This window comes from Ornithorhynchus anatinus, chromosome 2, assembly GCF_004115215.2.
Source record: "Ornithorhynchus anatinus isolate Pmale09 chromosome 2, mOrnAna1.pri.v4, whole genome shotgun sequence".
Taxonomy (NCBI): Eukaryota; Metazoa; Chordata; class Mammalia; order Monotremata; family Ornithorhynchidae; genus Ornithorhynchus; species Ornithorhynchus anatinus.
The window spans coordinates 29,998,856-30,020,647 of record NC_041729.1 but is presented as its reverse complement, the minus strand read 5'-3'; the positions used below and the strand labels follow the sequence as shown (position 1 = coordinate 30,020,647).

The 21,792-nt window shown below is 49.7% G+C and overlaps 1 protein-coding gene and 1 long non-coding RNA gene across 9 annotated transcripts in view; one reads left to right on the top strand and one right to left on the bottom strand.

Annotated features, from left to right (window-relative positions):
• Positions 1-20,677, bottom strand: part of HS3ST2 (heparan sulfate-glucosamine 3-sulfotransferase 2) — a 111,373-nt gene extending 90,696 nt beyond the window's left edge. The window contains exon 1 of the mRNA XM_029058586.2: positions 19,741-20,677. Coding sequence (XP_028914419.1) covers positions 19,741-20,273 — 533 coding nt within the window. The 5' untranslated portion in view covers positions 20,274-20,677. The remainder of the gene's footprint in view (positions 1-19,740) is intronic.
• Positions 20,093-21,792, top strand: part of LOC114809218 — a 40,679-nt gene continuing 38,979 nt past the window's right edge. For 7 of the 8 annotated variants that reach the window (XR_003756983.1, XR_003756986.1, XR_005659683.1 and 4 more), the window contains exon 1: positions 20,094-20,177. This is a non-coding gene — a long non-coding RNA (uncharacterized LOC114809218). Of the gene's footprint in view, positions 20,178-21,792 lie in introns of all 8 variants that reach the window. The other variant, XR_005659678.1, reaches the window with a different exon arrangement.

The following is a 21,792-nucleotide window of genomic DNA, read 5'->3' as shown; positions in this document are numbered from 1 at the left end:
TTGGGAGAGTGCAATAGAGTTAGCCATGGTCCCTTACCTCAAGGCACATACTTTCTGGTGGAGAAGACAGATCTGAAGTAAATTACAGCTAGAAGGAGGAGGAGAAAGGAAAGATGGGTATGCCGATGGGAGAACAACGTAAAAACAGTCAAGACTGCCAGGAGACAACTGCAACAGACCGGCCTTGCGGAAAGCAACTGGGTCAGGGGTTGGTCTCTGTAAGGTTTTGCAAAGGTCAGCATACCAAGTGGAGACAGTCCCTGTAGAGGACAAACCTATTAACATAGCCAGAATTTAACCTGAAGTGCAACTGATGCAGCAGAGTGCCTCAGTCACATGTATTCATGCACTTGGATAATAATGATAGCAATAATAAAAGGATCTTATTCTCAGTAATTTCATCTTCAAAAGTGAGGGAAAACTTGGTCCATGTATATGGCTTCTCGTTGATACATTTATTTTAATCAGGAGAAAAAGGGATTTTCTAAGGGGATTCAACGTACTTTACCGAGGAGAAAATCAAAGTGAGCCACTGGAGAGCCGTTCTGGGGACACAATATATGCCTCCAATATTTCCACTGCTTATCACAGCCCTAGAATAGAGCAGTTGAATGAAGAAGCAGTGTGGTTTAGTGGAAAGAGCATGGACCAGGAAGTCAGTGAACCTGGTTTTTAATCCTGCCTCTGTCACTTGCCTGCTGTGTGGTCTCAAGCAAGTCACTTAACTTCTCTGTCTCAATTCTCTCACTTGTAAAATGGAGATCAGATGCCTATTCTCCTTCCCTCTTAGACTGTGAGACCCACGTGGGACAAGGACTGTGTCCAGCCCGATGACCTTGTATCTCCCCCAGAGTTTAGTACAGAGCTTGTTCGTACTAAATACTTAAGATGTCACTTCTTCTTGTTATTATTACTTGCCCCATGTCTCTGAGTCAGGAGTAAAACACAAATTTTCTGAGTCCCAGTTCAATATTTATTTCCCCGTGGTTTGTTGCTTGTGTTGATTTGGATGGATTTGGGATGAGTCCCCCACTCCCTCACACATAATGAGGCACAGGGAGATTCTCTATGAGGTGAGGCCACCCTGGTGTCGGTAAAGGCCACGGTATACGTGAATCGTCCATTTCCTCTTTCCCTCCAATTTTCTCTCTCCACTGCGATCACAATGCCTACTCTAGTTTGAAAATGATGATTCGAGGGTGAAACTTAACCACCTCCCACCCCCCAGCCAATTTATATTCATTGAAAAAGCACAGAATCAGCCACAGCTGCTGCAATTATTTCCTAATTAAAAGCTTGTAAAAAACAATGAGTTATCCATTTGCCCTAAATGTTCCAATAGTTACCCAAACACCCTGGGTTAGAATCTGGGAGGAAGCCATGCAGAAGCAGCAAGAGGAAATGAAACCATCATCAAGCCAGAATATTTATTCAATCATTTCTAGGAAATGCACATTCAGGGGGTCTCACAGTGCTTGGCTGGTTACTAATAGGGCTGAAGCTTAGGTATCCAGGGAGGGAGAGATGCCTGAAGATGCTGTTGAGATTCCCTTCACAAAAGCAAGAACAGTCTGGGGTGTGCTGGGGAAGCCCAGTGGTGCTGCTCACTTCTGTACTCAGGAAAGTTAATCTCCTGCTTTCCCTCCCCGATGGTCCGAGCTGCACAGCCCCTTGGCGGTTGTAATGCACAATCTCTGCAGTTATCATCTAGAAAATGACGACTTGAGCGTTACCAGGCCAGATGGTTTTTAACCGGAAGTCTTCCCCACAAGAGGTCCATTGGGCTGAAAAATAAACACCATCAGCATTTTGTACTATACCCTGGCATAAATTTTTAGTCATCCTGGGTGGGCAAGTGGCTATTTGTATGCCTAGTTGTAGTTTTGGGTTCTCCAGGTATTTAAATCTTGACTGGGCCTATTCAGGTTTGGATTTTGTTGTTTTGCCTTCCCTGAAGGAGATTTGGTATCAGGCACTGGTGCAGACAGGTTCAGAGGTTTGAGTTTCCTTCTTCTTGAAAGAGTAAGGTGGCCTGTGAAACTGGCAGAGTGATCAGCCCTGGGGAAACTGGGGCTGGATCTTGGGAGCAAGAGCAGAGAATCACTGTGGGGACAGACGGAATCCTAATCCTTTGTTCAAAGACCCTGCTGCTCTGATTCGAGGAGAGGAGTTTCCAAAATTGATGGGAACCAGGGCATTTCCTGTCAGGTCATGGAGTGGAAACTTGAGGAACAGGGAATGAGCAAAGGGGAGAGCCTAGCTTTTAGAACCCTTAGAAAGTGAGTGGATATGGAGATCCTACAACATGTAAAGCCCTGGCAGGAGAATTTACCAAATCACAGTGTGCCTTGTCGTATCCCTCAAAATAATGGCTCCAAGAAGAGCAGTGTGTGGGATAGGAGGGAGTATATCCTTCTGCCCTCTATTCCGTCCTCGAATAGGTTGTCAGAGGAAAAGATGGGAGACAGAAAAGAGTGAGCTGACTGTGTTTTGAACTTTTATCCTAGGATTAGTAATGAATCAATATTCCCCCGGGCTGAAAGTTTGGCTTCTGCTGTCTTAAGCAGATCATTCTAAAAATATCTTTCTCGCATTGCCTCTGCGGTTAATGAGGCGGGATAAAGGGGCTGACGGAAAGTGGAGGAGCATGTGCACATTGGGGTAGGAATTGTCATTATTTGAACGTCGGAGCCTGGCGGATCTTTTGGCTCATATGTGCTTAACGTTTGGTGAGAAGGGTGAGGGGAGGATGAAGTCAGTCGGGGGCGGGGGCAGCTCTGGCTTGCTCTCTGCTGTTAACGAGACTATGCACTATCTGGTGGAGACTGGCTGCCGATGCTTCCTTTGCAGAAGACAGAAAGGATGAAGGAAGGGCAAGAAGGTGTCTGAGCTGGCCGGGAGAGAGGACTGTGCTGAGGGAAGACCATCTGGTCCACTAACAGGCTTACATTTACATTTCTCTCCTACCTCCACCCAAGCTGTTCAAAGGAAACATGATTATTGATTCTGAAGGGGTGTTGGGAAGGTTAAAGTTGTTTGCAGTTCTATGGGAGAGATGTGAAGGGAATACCGTGTGCACAGTCCAGGTGGCATCTAAACACCTCAACTTTGCCTTAAACCCACTTGTCCCTCTCACTGTCCCAGCTCAGCTGATAATGCTGTCATCCTCTTCAGTCCCAGAAGAATGCAATCTCGGTGTCATCCTTGAATCTCTGCTATTGTCTATATTCACATTCAGTCCTGCCATTTTTTCCTGAACACTTTTCATGGATCCTCCACTTCCTTTCCACCCAAACTACTGCCAGGATAACTCTCATCTTTCCAGAGCTGAACTATTGTAATTATCCTCCATGCTGGTCTCCTGGCCTCCAGTCTCTTCCCGCTCCAATCTACGTGTCACTCTGATGGACAGGTCATCTTCTTGTAGCATTGTGCAACCCAAATCTCTCATATCCCCCAAACCCTCCACTGGCTCCCTGTGTCTTTTCACATCAAACAAAAACTCCTCACAAATGATTCATCTTCACTTGGCTGCTCTCTTCATCCGCTATTCCTCAACTCACTGTCTGCATTCCTCCCAAGCCAGCCTTAACATTGAAACTTGCTTTCAACCCTCTCACTTCCACCTCTTGTTCACTCTGCTCCCCCAGCTTGGAACTCGATCCCTTCCCTCATCACACAGATTACAACTCTCATCTAGTTTGACGACTCCTAAATTCCCACCTCCTCCAACAAGCCTTCCCTGATTGATATCCCAGTAACCTGGGCCATATAATGTCATCCACCCACTCTAGCCCTTCTGGACTTATTTACAACCCACCTCAGAATTTGTGGACCTTTGCATATGCAATTATTTACTCTGACCACTCTGACTGTAAAGATTTTTATGTCTATCTCCCCAAGTGGTGTGTAAAACCCCTGTGGATGGGAAAAGGTGAACGCCATTACTCTTTACTTCCCAAGTGTCTATTACAATGCACTGCAACAGGTGAGTGCTCAATAAATGCTGCTGCTACAACTATTCCTATTGGTACCATTACCATTAATACCGCTATTGGTGCTTGGGAAGCAGCATGGCCTAGTGGATAGAACACAGATTTGGGAGTCAGAAGGACCAGGATTCTAATCGCGGCTCTGCCACTTATCTGCTGTGTGACCTTGGACAAGTCACTTAATTTCTCTGTGCTTCACCTCATCTGTAAAATGGGGATTAAGGTTGTGAGCCCTTTGTGGGACAGGGATCTTGTCCAACCTGATTAGCGTGTAACTACCCCATCACTTAGAACAGTGCTTGACACATACTAAGTGCTTAATAAATACTATTATCATTATTACTTGTACCATTACTTCTATTACTACCGTTACTATGGTAAGACCACGATAGAAACTCAAACTTCAGGAGTATCATGAGGAACCTCAAATTCAGAGGACAAAGAAACTTCTGGGAAGGTCTCAGAGGGGGGCATGAGGTTGTTTTGATGGGCATCTCTACCTCCATATCCCGAAATCCTCACACACGCCTTACCTGGAGTGAATCTAATCAATCAATTCTACTTACTGAACACATTGTTTTGGAGACTACAATACAATACAGTTGGAAACACAATCCCTGCCCTCAGAGAGCTTGCAAAGGGGCATAGGAGACTGGAACTCACTTAGACTCTGAGCCCCCTGAGGGACAGAGACCTGATTATCTTTTATCTATCCCAGTGCTTAGTACAGTACTTGACAAAGTAAGTGCTTAACAAATACATTATTATTGTTATTACTGGGGAGAATAAAATCTCTACACAAGGAATGCTGCAATGGTAAACGTGTTGTGTGGGGGGGGAAATGAGGTAGAGAGGAGATTCCAGTGGGGCAGAGTGAGTCTTCTAAGCCAACTTCAAAAGAGGAAGAAGATACAGGATTTGGGAGAGCACACAGCCCAGTCCTCCGAGCCTCAGCTGAAGTCTTGGGGACGATCAGTCAGTCGGGGCAGGCCTGAGCTCTCAGCACGGAGGCTACCATCCATTTGTTTGTACGACCCTGCATCATGCTCTGCACCACGGGCAGGTGGTAGCATTTTTTAGAAATTACTAAATAAATCAGTGTGACTCTACTTGGTAGGCTAGCAGGCTTCCGTCTTTAGGGAAAGTTTATTTACATGTGAAAATGCCCCAGAATCGAGGCCACAGCAGATGGTCTTTGCCTAAGGATTCCTCCAAGTACCGTTGGATATTTGTGCTTACCATTTTCACAGGGGCTGTGAAGTTCACTAGCCCTCCTGACTGCCCAATCAGACTGGACTCAGGAGGCTGGGTCTCTTCTTGCGATAGGGAACTAATGGGAGATTCCATTACTTTCCTCCACCCCACCTCCAATAGGATTCAGGGATGTCAGGCTAGTGGCCCACCCCTCTGCCGGCTCCCTGAAGCCAATCCAGCAGGTGAGACCTTTGTTATCAGAGGTAGGAAAGGATGCCAGCCAGGGCTTGTTAATCACTTTAGAGCTGCCCTTTTCTGGGCTAGGGCTGTCAATACTGAATCTCTTATTGGCTTCCTGGGGTCTATTGGCAGAGAAAATGGGAGATAATCATGTTGCTAAGGTCACCAAGCTCACCAAACAGGGCTGTTTAATTGCTCCACTTTAGTAGAATAAAATCAATTCAGCATTTTATACTTTAGTGCACTCTCCACTTAAGTTTTGGCACCCATGTGAGGTTACAGAGGAGAGGGAAAAAATCTAATAAAGTCAGGGGGGAAGTGTCGTTTAATTGTTTTAGCTGAGCTAATTTAAAAGTTTTATTACTTGGGTGCTATCCGGGGGCCTTGGCCCTTCTCAACGATGGGTGGCATCCAGCGAGGCTCATGGGCATCAGGCTGGCCCATTCTCCATCCCGGTGATGATCAACTACTTCACTCTGTTCCCTGTTCTGGGGGCTCATGGCATATAAAGTCTGATATGCTTCTTTAATTCACCTTTGCAAGGAGTGTAGACATACCTAGTCCCCTGGTCTCATCCACACTTCCCAGCAACAGAATATCTGACAGTAATTTTGTGAAGCTCAGAATCAATAATAGGGACTCGTGTTTCTTATTCTCTTTTCACTCTTACTTGCCTGCCTCCTGATTTTGTTCAGTTATACCTCATTTCTTTCAGGGCCACAGCCTCAGGGTTAGGGAAAGCGTGGTCTGACCGAATTCCTCATGCTGGGATTTCAGTCTATTTCTTCCTCTTCTGTCCTCAGTGGAGGCCAGAAAGCTAAGCTGTTCACCGTCTCTCGAAATCTTTTCACCATCTGCTTAATGACTCTAAAATTCAGTCTCTCCCAGTTTAGCAGAGCATCTCAGTTAAACGGAGACGTTTGATATAGAATTTGGCTAAGACAGTATGAGAGAAGTCAGGGCTAAATTAGGGATTTTGCAGCTACCGGGCTTTGCAAAGACTTAACTCATTTGTCACGGAATTAATAATTCAGGTTCCCACCCTGTTTCAGCTGGATACAGCCAGAAACAGCAGAGACTGCATCCAGCCTCTTCTGAAATGGGGATTGATTCTAGGGAATGCTCACTCCACGTTAGCCATTTCGCTCGAGCAAAAGGTAAGTTAGATGATTTCATAGCTGTGGGAAACCCACCAAGCAGCAACATGATGTAAAATATGCCTCTGTAGTAAAAGCCAACCCTGAGCACTTTAGCAATTTGGGGTGAGGCAGGAGGGTGCTGGCCGAGACTACTTTAAAGACGGTGCTAAGGACTGCATGAGGAAAGCCAAGTCGCCGGTGTCGTAAAATTAACTCAACTAGATTTCATCTTGGTTCAGTACCACGTGGCCTCCGGTTCCACCACTTTCTTTATTTTCTGTTTTTAACCCCATTGCTCCCTGGGGTTCCGTTGAGTTGATGGAGAATCTTTCCTTCATTTGTTCTCAGGAAACATCTCTACCAGGGAAGGCAGTTTCCATTTAATTACCTGTTTTTCCATAATTAGAGCCACCATCACAGAAGGAAGCACCAGCTTCCCGCACACGGAGAAACCTATCTACTCAATCCGCACTTGGCTTTTATCTGGGATTCTCTGGGCTCAGTTATCGATGCTTAAACAGTATCTAGAGGCCCACGGTTGTCATTCCTCTGAGCTGCTATCAAATCACATCATTATAAGTTTTGGTAATTACCTACCCAACCAAAGATCAGTATGAAGATATTGAGCAAAGCAGACACCCACTGCTTTACTTAAATTAAAAGAAGGTGGAAAGCACAGAAGTGATTCCTTTGGAGTGGAGAACTCATTTCACTTTTTTAAGATAATTACAAGAACAAAAATTGGGTTTTTCTCCCATTTGGTTAAATCCAGTGTCCTTCGCTTTAATGAGTGTATAAAAGAGCTCTGGTGGTCTGAAAACTGAAAAGGGAATTTATTCCAACAGGGGTAGTTTGAAAACTAAATGAAAATGGGAGTAAAGCTCCCCCTACTGCTCAGACGATGCATTGTATTAGACTCCACTTCCCCCCCCGAAAGCAAATTCTTCCAAAGTTTATCCGCGAACTTGACTTTGGTGTCACTTTGGCAGCAAAATTCACAGTTCCTAAAAAAAAATGGAGGCCATGTTTGAAGTAGCAGCTTGGGTAGGAGTTAACCTCATTCTAAAATAAAGATACTCATCTGAAATTTTACGGATTAGGAAGGCTAGTATGTGTGGGCTCTGTTGGGCTAATTGTGATCTGAAATGTGCCTTGAATCTTAAATGAGAGAGTATCATTTTCCTGAATAACCACAATCAAACTGCCTGGAAATGGCCTGCCATCTCCCCTTTCCTGTCAGTCAGTAGAAGCAAAAACAGCAAGTACATTGTTAAAAAAAAAAAAAAAATTCCGGGTGATGCAGCTAGAGGCAGATAACAATTAGTTCTGAAATGCAACATTATTTCCAACTCACATTTTATTCACTTATTCCAACTGACTGTAGCCTACCGACCGTATTAAAGCATTACTTTAGGTGAATCCATCAGTTTACCAGAACTTTAGCAAAACCACACAGAAGTTCTTCAGAGAGGTATCTCCAAGAGAGAGGTGGGAAGATACCAAAACTGATACACCGACACTGATTTTGCAGGACTTCAAATAGGCTCCACATCCTTTTATAGATCCTGACCGAGCTCTTCATTCTCACTTGCCCCCCCCAAAACACCCTGTCAAATCCACTTCTGAATAAAGAGGCGACTGTTACATTCATCCTAACAACCCTAGGCCCTTTTTAAATCTAGGTTGCTTATGGATACTGAGGGTTAAATCTGAATCTATGGGTTTTCCCCCTTCATATCTGGAAAACTACTACTCTCCCTATCTTCTAAAGCCCTTTGAAAAATCACATCTCCTCCAGGAGGCCTTTCCTGACTAATCTTTCAAATCTCACCCTAATGCATCACCTGTGCTCTTAAATGTGTGATGCTCGAAGGTTTAAGAACACACCCCAGCCCCTCCCATCACACCACTTACGTACTTAGCTTTAAATTCTATTGCTACTTCCTACCTGTAATTTATTTTAATTTTTACTTGCTTCCTAGATTTTAAAAATCCTTGCTGGCAAGGTTTATGTCTACTAACACTATAGTAATCTGCCAGGTGCTTAGTATGAGGGCTCAATAGATACTCTTGACTGGTTGAATAACTGATTGATTATCTGACTCCTCCCGCTACTGAACAGAATCTAGCTTTGCCCAGACATGAAGGCAAAGGAGTAAGGAAGTGAGCTGAGTTTGCAGAATGACTTTATGTGCAGTGACAGCTCTGCTTACCCCATAATTAATTTTCCAGGTTGCGTTACAATTACTGTACATATGCTGGAACTAATTGTAATATATTGTGAATGATGCCCAAGTGATGGAGAGCTATGAGATTTCCAGTGGATTTATGTACTTGGTGATTTTATTCACAGTCAAGACCAACAAGAGGGATGTGTTCGTGTTACGAAAAAGCAGAGCTTTGTTTTTTTTGATTTGGGTGTGTCGACACCTCTCTTCCACCGTATGCTTCACATATTTAATCACTCATAAAAAAAATTATGAGAATAACATTGGCATGAAAACCTCATGAAGATGGTTCCCATTTCCAGGCTTTGGGTTTATTATTGGCAAAGGTTGATTTATTGGGAATCTGCAATGTTTTTACAGTTTGATTTCCCGATTTAAACAATCCAGATAATGTAATGGACCTTTTATTGTGCTTTTTATTGTCTGTCTCACTTAGACTGTAAGCCTCTGGGGCAGGGACTATGTCTTCCCCATTTTATGTGGCACCAAGAATACCGACGATTCTCAGCACACAATAAATAACCATAATAGCAAAGCCAGATTTCAAGAGTAGCAGAACATACCGATTGACCTGGAGCAATGACATCAGAACAGCACTGAGGCAGTAATCACATATAAACTTGATCTAGTTTGCATATGAAGATACTGTGGGTTAAAACACCGTGAAAGTTATGCCTTTTCTAGCATTTAAATCTACCTTGGTCTGAGAGCAAGGGAAGGAAATTGAGCTGGTGTCAGTCTTGTCCCCGTTACAAGGTTGGACTAACCCTGTCTACAGCACAATGCAGGAAATCCCACGTAATTCAGAACTATTGAATCCCCTGAATGTTGCCAATGTCAGGTTGTAGCAGTTACCTATCACAAGTTTCTACCCAATGAAAATAAATCAATCAGTAGTATTTATTTAGTGCTTATTGGATACAGAGCGCTATACGAAGCCCCTGGGAAAGTAGACTACAACAACATCAGAAGACACGATCCCTGCCCACAAAGAGTTTACTGTCTGTAGGGGAAAAAAGACATTAATTGTAGACATAGATTAAGGACAGGGGAAATAGTCCAGTATAAGAATCCTTACCTAAGTACTGTGGGGTTGAGGTGAGTGTCAAAGTGCTTAAGGGGTACACAGCCAAATTCACAGTTGACGCAGAGGGGAGGGTGGAAAGGGGAAATAGAGGACTTAGCCTGGGAAAGTCTCCTGGAGGAGATGTGATTTTTAGAAGGGTTTTGAAGGTGTGGAGAGTGGTCGTCTGTTGGATACGTTGGCTATCTCGTCTATTGGCCGTTGACCTCTCGCCCACATACTAGGTCTGGCCTGGAATGCCCTCCCTCCTCATATCAGACAAATAATTGCTCTCCCCCACTTCAAAACCTTATTGAAGGTCCATTTCCTCCGAGAATCCTTCCCTGACTAAGCTGTCTTCTCCCACTCCCTTCTGGGTCACCCTGATTGCTCCCATCCCCACCGTACATATGTACATATCTGTAATTATTTATTTTTGTATCTTCATTAATGTCTGTTTCTCCCTCTAGACTGTGAGCTTGTTGTGGTCAGGAAATGTGTCTGCTGTTATGATGATGATGATGATGGTGTTTGTTAAACGCTGACTATGCGCCAAGCCCTGTTCTAAGCTCTGGGGTAGATACAAGGGAATCAGGTTGTCCCACGTGGAGCTCACAGTCTTAATCCTCATTTTACAGATGAGGTAACTGAGGCACAGAGAAGTTAAGTGATTTACCCAAAGTCACACAGATGATAAGTGGCTGAGCCGGGATTAGGACCCATTACTCTGACTCCCAAGCTTGGGTTCTTTCCACTAAGCTACACTGCTTCTCATATTGTACTAGTGCTTAGTACAGTGCTTTGCACACACTAAAGACTCAATAAATACAATCGAATGAATGAATATGAAGCGGGAGGGAGTTCCAGACTGGAGGAAGAGTTGGGGTAAGGGGTTGCTGGTAGTATAGATAAGATCCCGGTACAGAGAGTAGGTTGGTGTTAGAGGAGCAGAGTGTGCAGGTTGCAATATAGTAAGAGATGAACAAGATTATGTAGAGGGAGGGAGCTGATTAAGTGCATTAAAGACGGCGGTAAGGAGTTTGTTTCTGTTTACAGAGGTGGATGAATAACGATTGAGAATTTTTGAGGATTGGGGAGATAAGGACTGAATGATTTTTCTCAGAAAATTGTTCTGGGCAGCAGGATGAAGTATGGACTGGAGAGGGAGAGACAGGAGGCGGGGAGGCTAATGCAGTAGACGGGGTGGGAAACGATGATTGCTTGGATTAGAATCGTAACAGTCTGGCACAAAAAGGGAGGATTTCAGCGATCTTGTGAGAGTAGAACATGAGGATTTCATGACACTGAATATATTCCCCCTCCAGCCTGAAAGCTTGTTGTGGGCAGGGAATAAAGCTGCTTATCACTATATTGTACTTTTCCAAGCTCTTAGTTTCTTGCTCTGCACACAGTAAGCACTCAATAATTATGATTGAATGAAGGAATGAATTTGTGGGTTGAATGAGAGACATGAGTTGAGGATGACGCCAAAATTATGGGCTTGAGAGATAGGGAGGATGATGGTTTGGTTGGGAAGATGAGTTCTGTTTTGGATATAATAAATTGGAGGTGTTGATAGGACATCCAAGTAGAGATGAATTTCCTCGTGCAAGACTGCAGAGATGGAGCGGTCAGGGCTGGAGATGTGGTTAAAGCTATGACAGCAAATGAGTTCTCCAAGGGCATGAGTGTAGATGGAGAGACCCAGAACAATAATAATACTTATTATGGTATTTGTTAAGCGCTTACCATGTGCCAATCTCTGTTCTAAGCACTGAGGTAGGTAGAAGGTAATCAGGTTGTCCCACATCTTAATCCCCATTTTACAGACGAGGTAACTGAGGCACAAAGAAGTTAAGCGGCTTGCCCGAGGTCACATGGCAGACAACTGGCGGAGCCAGGATTAAAGCCCATGTCCTCTGACTCCCAAGCCAGTATTCTTTCCACTAAGTCATGCTGCTTCTCCACTGAACCTTGAGGCACTCCACACAGTTAGAGAGTGGGTGGCAGAGGAGGAACTGAGATAGAGACCTAGAGGTGGTAGGGGAGACAGGAGGAGATCCTGGAGAGAACAGTGTCGGTGAAGCCAAGGTTAGAAATTGTTTCCATGAGATGGTGTCTGGAGAAAGAATTTTAAAATGATAGAAAAATCCGCTGATGTGGGACACATGGTGATGCTCTTTGCTTAAAAAAATATTAAGCAGTGTGAGAAGCAACGTGGCCTAATGGATAAAACACGGGTTCGTGAGTCAGAGGTGCTGGGTTCTAATCCCAGTTCTGCCACTTGTCTGCTGTGTGACTTTGGGCAAGTCATCTAACTTCTCTGGGCCTCAGAGAAGTTACCTCATTTGTAAACTGAAGACTAAGACTATGAGCCCCACGTGGGACAGGGACTCTGCCCTCTGCCGCCCACCTCCTCACCGTCCCTCGGTCTCGCCTATCCCGCCGTCGACCCCTGGTCCACATCCTCCCGCGGTCCCGGAATGCCCTCCCTCCTCACCTCTGACAATCTAATTCTCTTCCCCTCTTCAAATCCCTACATAAAGCTCACCTCCGCCAAGAGGCCTTCCCAGACTGAGCTCCCCTTCTCCCTCTACCACCCCCCCTTCACCTCTCCGCAGCTAAACCCTCTTCCCCCCCCTTTCCCTCTCCTCCTCCCCCTCTCCCATCCCACCCCCTCAGCACTGTACTCGTCCGCTCGACTGTATATATCTTCATCACTCTATTTATTTTGTTTAATGAGATGTACATCACCCTGTTTCTATTTATTTGCCATTGTTTTTATGAGCTGTTCTTCCCCTTGACTCTATTTATTGCCACTGTTCTCGTCTGCCCGTCTCCCCCGATTAGACTGTAAGCCCGGCAGAGGGCAGGGACTGTCTCTATCTGTTGCCGATTTGTCCATTCCAAGCGCTTAGCCCAGTGCTCTGCACATAGTAAGCGCTCAGTAAATACTATTGAATGAAGAATTTGCTTGTATCCTCCCCAGTGCTTAGCGACAATAATAATAATAATTTTGGTATTTAAGTGTCAAGCACTATTCTAAACACTAGGATAGATGCCAGGCAATCTGGTCTGACACAGTCCCTTTGTCACATGGGGCTCACTGTCTTAATCCCCATTTTATAGATGAGGTAACTGAAGCACAGAGAAGGTAAGTGATTTGCCCAAGGTCACACAGCAGACACATGGCGGAGGCGGAATTAGAAACCACGTCCTCTGACTTCCAGGCCGCACTCTTTCCACTAGGTCATGCGGTGCCTGGCACATAGCAAGCGCTTAAGGAATGCCACAATTATACATAGTAAGCACAAAACAAATGTCACTATTATTATTATTTCCTGCCCCAGAAGTGGGGGGAATCCTGCTGGGCTATAATAATAATAATAATAATGGCAGAGCACTGTTCTAAGCGCTGGGGTAGACACAGGGGAATCAGGTTGTCCCACGTGGGGCTCCCAGTCTTAATCCCCATTTTACAGATGAGGTAACTGAGGCCCAGAGAAGTTAAGTGACTTGCCCACAGTCACACAGCTGACAGGTGGCAGAGCTGGGATTTGAACCCATGACCTCTAACTCCAAAGCCCATGCTCTTTCCACTGAGCCCCGCTGCTTAGTGACAGAAGAATCACCCGGGACATACTGCAAGGCGGACAGGCCCAGCAGGAATCCCGAGAAACAGCTGGCTAATTTGGGAGACAAAAATTACAGCAAGCTGCCAAGGCCGCCGCCTGCTGCATCGGCACTATGCTGCAGATAGTTGGGCCAGTAATAGGGTCCTTCCCACGAAAAATCCCTACGTGCGCGTCACAATGTGCTGCAGCCCTGCCCGCCTACTTGCTCCTTGCTTTCTAGGCCCTCGGGGGAACATGATTGGTAGACACGAGGGAGGGGAAGTGGTTCCGTGTAATCGACTAGAATGAAATCCAATTCCTTCTTGCTGGTTCTTGGGCCTCGAAATCTCAGGACTGAGGTTCGTTGTCGGTATGTCGACGGGAGGCTCTCTCCTCCCGTTGCTCTCCTGTGGCAGTGGGAGCAGAAGCAGCATCGTCTGTCTTGGGCAGGATCCCGTCGATGTTGCTCATCAGGGGGGTTTTCACTTATCTCTGGGTGCCTTTTCACCGACGTTCAGGAGCATCAGCTCTAGCCCGACCGCTTCTCTCCCCTGGCCTGATTTCCCTCTGCCTCAGTAAAGCCAGCGGAAGCTCTTCCCAGACGAAGGGAGTTGAATGCCTTCGAGTGCAACCGGGCATAACTGCCTAATTCACTGGAGTTTGGCACCAAACAGATCCAAGTTCAGGCTCTAGGAGGAGGCTCGGAGCAGGCCCCGTCAGCACTCATCGAACAGTAATGGAGTGTGAACTACCTACAAAGAATTTTCCAAATCCGAATGTCTGGGTTTTAGAGTGATGGCTTGCATTTTGGAAATTCAAATATTTTAGAAAGTTTGAAGAAGTAGCATGGCCTAGTAAAGAAGCAGCATGGCCTAGTGAAGATGTTACGTGGTCTAGTAGATAGGGCACGGGCCTGAGAGTCAGAAGGACCCGAGTTCTAATTCGGGCTCTGCCACCTGTCTGCTGTGTGACCTGGGGCAAGTCACTTAACTTCTCGGTGCCTCAGTTACTTCATCTGTAAAATGGGGATTAAGACTTTCAGCCCCCTGTGGGACAGGGTCTCTGTCCGATGGGACAACCGTGTATCTACCCCAGCACTTTATAGAGTGCTTGGCACAAGTACGGCTCAGTGGAAAGAGCCTGGGCTTCGGAGTCAGAGGTCATGGGTTCGACACCCGGCTCTGCCACTTGTCAGCTGTGTGACTGTGGGCAAGTCACTTAACTTCTCTGTACCTCAGTTACCTCATCTGTAAAATGGGGATTAACTGTGAGCCTCACGTGGGACAACCCGATTACCTTGTATCTACCCCAGCGCTTAGAACAGTGCTCTGCACATAGTAAGCGCTTAACAAATACCAACATTATTATTATTACAGTAAGTGCTTAATGATTACCATAAAAAATAGAAAGTCAGAAGCTGCTTCAAACATAGTGACCCCCTTTGAGTTTCAATGTAGTGGCCACTGGGATCAATTAATGGTATTTATTTATTGAGCTCTTACTGTGAGCCGAGCACTGTACTATGTGCTCGGGAGAGTGCAGTACAATAGAATCAGTAGACATGATCCCTGCCCATGAGGATCTTACAGACTCATCAGGTGCCCTCAGGGTTCAGGATATAGAAAGTTTAGAAGACGAGGAGGACTAAGCACCCTGGGCTGAGGGTTAATTTGTTCAAAATATCCGCCTCCAGAAGGGTTGGGGTAGAGAGCCCTGCATCTGTCACCCAGGTTGACATTAAATGAAACTCTCCAGGATTCCAATGAAAATTTCAGCAGAAACTAAATGTGGTTTTAAAAAATGTGCTCTCAAGTTAAAGGCTCACAAAAATCAGGCTTAGACTCACACATGCCCATGTTAAAAATCAATCATCATCGGCTGTGACTCATGCAACTCTGTTCTAGAAGGGAAAGGAGTTTCTGGTTGGGATGAGGGACCCAGAGTCTCTTGGCTACAAGGCAGGCCAGGTCCTGGTGCTGGGAGGATCAGTGATTCTGGTACAGTGGGCGAATTTGAGCACATCAGGTATCCAAGAGACCAGAGCTCTTTATTATTATTTTGCATTTAGAAAGCACTTCATATTGGCAAAGTGCTTTACAATCATTTATTAGTTATTCCTCTCAGGAAAAGGTGGTATCTACCACCTGAGTAGAGATGGAATTTCTATCCTATGGGGTCCCGCCATGGAACATTACTGTATGTTCCATCTGCCTCACTCTTTCAAAGCCCAGGACAGGACAACTAGGGTCCCCTGAGAGGCTGCTCTTGCCCATGACCCCTCACTATCGCCTACGAGCAGACTCACAGCCCCGTTCTCCAAGCCCCCGATCGCAGAGATCTTAGTGTCACGTCCAAAAACCTCTTCGGTAGAGCAAACGCAAGGATCCCATCCCAAAGCCTCCCTGATCTCCCTTCCGTGTCCAACTTGTTTCCTTGCACTGAACCATGTGAAAAATTCTGATGGGAGGAGGTGAGGGACCAGAATGTGAATCCAAACAGGCTTGGATTTGCTTGGTTTCTGCATTTACCCCCTTTATTCACTCCACCCTCAGTTCCAGAGCACTTATGTGTATATCTGCAATTTATTTACATTAATGTCTGTCTCTCCCCCTATCCTGCAAGCTCCTCTTGGGTGGGAAATGTGTCTACCATTTTTGTTATGTAGTACTCCCCTAAGCATTTACTACAGTGATCAGCACACAGTAAGTGCTCTATAATAATAATTGTGGTATTGGTAAAGTGCTTACTATGTCCCAGGCACTAAGCGCTGGGGTGAATGCGAGCAAATTGGGTTGAACACAGTCCCTGTCCCACAGGGGGCTCACCGTCTTAATCCCCATTTTTACAGATGAAGTAACCGAGGTACAGTGAAGTTGTGATTTGCCCAGGATCGCACAGTAGAAAAGTGATTGATTTAAATTGATTGGTTTTTGCCCCTTCTGGAGGAAGAAATGTTTGATTCTCCCCTTGGGGGGCAGCTTCAGTGGGTGAAGACATCACAGAGAGCAACTATTTTACTTTATGAAAGCATCCAGTTTACGGCTGGGGAATAGCCAGTAGAATAGCAACAATTCTGGGATGCAAGTCCAAGGTCTAATGGAATTGTCTCTCCTTCCCAGTCCCTGATCATCCAGAAGGAATGTCTATCAGACGCAATAATAATAATAACTTGACTATGGACAGCCCTTTCAGTTTTCCAAATTGCCTTCCCATCAATCACTTATTTGGTCTTCGCAACATTCCCTGTGAAGAAGGGAGAAGCAGGTTCTTTTATTTCCATTTTGCAGATGAGGGACTGTAGTCCAGAGAGGATCGGTGATTTGCTGAATGTCGCACAGCAGATCGATGGCAAAGTTGGGGCCCAAACCCAGGGCTGCTCACCAGGGCTCCGTACCCCCTTAATCTATACACTAGCCACTAGACCACCTTGTGTCCTCTTTAGAGTGCGAGGAGAATAAGGCATCATCAGGTCCTCAGTGGCAGCGAGCAAACTCCCTAGCCACTAGCCCACCTCGAGTCCTCTTTAGACTGCAAGGAGAATAAAGTTCTCAGTGGCAGCAAGCAAACTCCCTTTGCTCCCTCAAGGTTCTGCAAACCACCATCTGCAAACAACTGAGAGAAAATGTTTTGTTCTCTAGGGAGGATTCCCAGAGAATCTGGGGAATTCCACGTTCTTAGTGCACTGGTCATCTCCTTCTGCAAGGCTTTGAAAGATTCGCGGGGCACAGGTGATGCGTCCCCTTCCTGCTGCATCCTGAAACGGAGTCCTCTGCGGTAGCAGTGTGGCCTAGTGAAAAGAACATGGGCGTGGGAGTCAGAGGACCTGGGTTCTAATCCAAGCACTTAGAACGGTGCTTGGCACACGTTAAGCACTTAACGAATAGCGTAGTTATTAATCCTGGCTCTGCCCTGCGTCTGCTATGTGACCATGGCCGTGTCACTTCACTTCTCTGTGCCTCAGTTACCACATCTGTAAAATGGGGACTCAATACCCATTCCCCCTCTTTCTTAACATGTAGGTCCGGTGTGGGACAGGGACTGTGTTTGACCTGATTATCTCCTCTAGATCGTGAGCTCCTTGTGGTCAGAGAATTTGTCTACCAACTCCTTGACACTGCACTCTATCAAGCGCTTAGTACAGTGCTCTGCGCACAGTAAGCGCTCAATAAATACAACTGATCGATTGAGCTCCAGTAGATATCATTATTATATTTCCATTTTCACCCCTACTCTTATCTGTCTTCTTCCCTTGGTGCCTCAGAGATCTGGGGGAGATCCAGGCGTATCGGTTGCTTTAAAACCTTAAGGAAAGATTTGGAAGGGGCGCCGGCGGGCTTCTCGCTGGAGTGGCCGGGTTGCCGAGGCTTACGGCGTCTCAGAGAGGTCTACCCCTGCTTCTTTGCTTTGTCCCCATCCCCACTCACTCATTCCTCTCCCCATTTTCAGGTAGCTCACATAGGATTTTAGGTGCCATATTTGTTCTTTCGGAGGATGGGGAGAGGCTGGGAAGCCTGGACGAGTTCTCTCTTTCGATGCCGGACAAAGCTTTCCTGCTTAGCTTCCCCATGAGGGTGGTCTTGCACAAGGCGCGCGGTGGGGTTGGCTATAAAGTGACTCCCTCCCTCAACGCGGCTGTCACTGCGGGACAGTCTTCACTCCATGAGCTTCGCCTGTGTCTGCCCTCGGCCCCCACCGCTCCCAGCCAGGACACCGGTTTTGCCTGCCGTCAATGCGGTGCTCTGGTCCTCCTGACCGTAGGGGCAAGGGGGTCCTCCTGACTGCAGAAGGGGCGACCGACCCATTCCTGGGGGTGACTGGGCCCAAATTCCCTCACCCTGTGGCCCTAAGGGGACAGAAATCAATCAGTCAATCCAAAGCATTTATTGAACGCTTCCTACGTGCAGAGGACTCCGCTGAGCGGTTGGGAGAATAGAGTACGACAGTATCGGCGGACGCGTTCCTCGCCCGTAACGAGCTTTCAGTCTAGACGGAGCTTACGGTCTAGAGGGTGGCCCCAGAGAGGAGCTAGAGGGTGGCTAGACAGTTGCCCAGGCCGACCGAGTCCAGGGATAAGCGACGATCCTCTTCTCCTTGGCAACAGCCCGGGTCCTAGTCCGGCGATGCTCTGGCCATAAGCACCCGCTGAGCTTGAGGCTCGAGGGTGCAGGGAGGGAGTCCTCTGAGGGCAGCCGGGGTTGGGAAATCTGGGGGCGACGGAGTCTCTCGGGGTCACCCCCGAACTCCCCCCGGCCGCACCCTAGATCCCCGCTCCCTCCGTCTGCAGCTGGAGGTTACGGCGTGGACCCCCTTTTACACCCCCAAACCTGGAACAGCCGCCCCGGAGAGGTTTGGCCGACGGTGACCCCCGCCCACCCTTCGAGGGGGCGATCTGGTTCCCGGGCTTCGGGGGTCCGCGAGGTTGGGGGGAGGCCTCGGGGGGGCCCCTGATCTCCACCGACCCCGAGCCCTCTCTCTGCCTCCGTCCGGTCCTTCCCCAGGAAATATCTCTCCGCGGCTCCCCCTCGGTCCTCGGGCGGCACCGATCAGAACAGCGCCTGGCGTTCACTCAATCCTATTTATCGAGCGCTTACTGCGTGCGGGGCACTGGGGTAAGAGGTCATGGGTTCGAATCCCGGCTCTGCCACTCGGCAGCTGGGTGACTGTGGGCAAGTCACTTCACTCCTCTGGGCCTCGGTTCCCTCATCTGTCAAATGGGGATTAACTGCGAGCCTCACGGGGGACAACCCGATTACCCTGGCTCTCGAAAGGTGCTCCGCACATCGCAAGCGCTTAACGGATACCAACCTCCTTAGAGCAAGCGCTTGGAAGGGCCAGTTGGGCGCCGGAGAGAGACGACAATCCCTGCCCGACCACGGGCTCGCGGTCTTGGAAAGTAGGGTTCGGCCACGGAGAGAGAGACAATCCCTGCCCAGCGAGGGGCTCACAGTCTAGAACGTAGGAAGCGCTGGGCAGATCCCATCATTGTTAATATTATTATGACGGTGCCCGGGCAGACCCTCTCTCTGGTCAAACGCGGCGACTTGCCGGTGGCCCGGCCCTCCAGGCCCCTCTCCTCCCTCCCTCCCTCCCTCCCTCCCTCCTAGTGCCGGTAACCGGGGGGGGGAGGGGGGTCGGGATCCGGGCCGGGTGGTGGGGAGCGGGACGGGTCGGAGCCCCCGACGGGGCGGAGGAGGCGGCGGCGGACGGTTCGCCCTCTCCGGCCGTCGAGGGCGTCCGGGCCGGGGGAAGAGGGGCCGAGGCGGGCCTTACCTGTACCAGTCCAGCCCCCGGTCGTAGTTCCTGTCGAAGAAGTGGGGCTCCGTGCCCACGGCCCGCACGTCGGGGTGCACTCGGATAAACTCCAGCACGGCCCGGGTCCCCCCTTTCTTCACCCCCACGATGATGGCCCGGGGCAGCCTCTTGGTGCCCAGCTTGGGGGGCGGCCCGGTGCGGTTGCCGCCCTCCGGCCTGGGCTCGGCCTGGCGGGGCCGGGGGGGCGTCCGGCCGCCGAGCCCCGTGGGGGCGGCGGCGGCGGGGGCGGCGGGCCGGCCCGGGCCTTCCCGGGGCTCGCCCGCCTGCAGGCTGCAATAGTGGGACTTCTGCAGAAGTTTCTTGCCGCCCACGTTCCGGACGAGGAGGCAGCGGGTCTCGCCCAGGCCCGGGCCGGGCATGATGCGGTGGCAGCAGAAGAGGAGGCTGTAACAGAGGTAAGTGCAGGACAGGGACAGCGTGAAGATGAAGAGGAGCCTGCGAGGCAGCCGGGGGTGAGGTGGCACGGTCCAGCCGAGGACCCTATATGCCATGGCTCCATGGGGCCGGGGCTGGGGGCATGGTTGAGGGGCTGGGCCGGACCCGGCGGGGCATGGGGCTCTCAGTCCGGGCCGCCCGGGGAGGCGAGCGCCGGCTGCGGGCGGACCGTCGGGGGCCGCCCTCCTCCCAACGCGCCCACCCTGCCCGGCCGCCCCGGGCGAGCGGGGCCGGGCGGAGGCGGCTCTCCCCGCATCTCCCGGGCGGGGGCCGCGGGGCGGAGGGACCACAGAGCCGGGGTCGCCCCGCTTAGATGCCCCCTGCCACCCACCGCCGGGGCCGCTCCCGCCCGAGGTCCCGTGGACCCATCTCCCCCTCCTCGGGCCGCCCCGCCCGCCGCCGCCCCTCCGAAGGGCGGGGCCCGGGAGCCGGGTACCGGGTACCGGTCGAGCGCCCCGACAAGGCCGGGGCGGGGCGGGGCGGGGCGGGGCGGTGCGGAGCGTTGCGGTGAGGAGCGGAGCTGGCCGCCGCCGCCGCCGCCGCCGCTCCTCGCTGCTCTATTTAAAGGGGGGGGGGGGGCTCCTGACGTCAGTCGCTCCGGCTCCCGGAGCCCCACGACCCACGCTCGGGGGGGGGGGGGATTGGAGGGGACGGGGAGGGAGGAGGGAGGGGGTGGGGGGTCCCCCCCAAACCCGAGCCGCGCCCCGGACTGGCCCCCGCCCTCGCGTCGCCAGCCCGCGCTCTCTGCCCGCACCCCCGGAGTTTCTCCCTCTTCTCCGGTGGGAATCCCAGATGCCCCGACCCCCCCCCCCCGGTCCCCTGTCCCCTGTCCCCTCCCCTGTCCCTTTCCCTGTCCCTGTCCCCTGTCCCCTGTCCCCTCCCCAGCCTTCCCCAGGGCCCCCGGAGGGCAGCCGGCAGCTCTCACGCAGCCAGGACCGGTCCTTTTGGGGAATATGAGAGAGAGAGAAAAAACAGAGAACAGAGAAATACAAATACGTCTCTCTCTCTCTCTCTCTAGATAGATATAGATATAGGGATCTATCAATCTCCCCCACCTAGATTGACCCCCTCCGGGGAGCGGCGGCCCCGGGCCTCCGACGCGCCCACATCCACGTCCATTCATTCGTTCAATCCTCTTTACTGAGGGCTGATTGGGCGCAGCACGCTGGACTAAGCGCTCGGATCGGACAGTTCGGCACCAGAGAGAGACGATCCCCGTCCCACAGTGGGCTCACCGTCTAGAAGGGGGAGATCACACACACACACACACACACACACACACGCGCGCGTATTCCTTGCTGTCCAGTGTGGATCTCGGTGTTCCCCAGGGAGTGGAAGCGGGGTGGAGGGCGAGGGTGAGGGCCGGGAGGTTCTACGTTGGGGGTGTGCGTCCCTGCTAGACTAGCCGCGGGCGCTCAATAACTCGGAATCGAATTCCCCGAACTACCGAGTTGAGCCCCGCCGGTGGGGACCCGGCCGGGGGGAAGCGGCTGCCATCCCGTCTCCCTCCCGTCGCACACGCTCCCCCAGTGAACTGACGTCCTCTTCGCCCTCTCCGTCTGCCTTTCCCTCTTC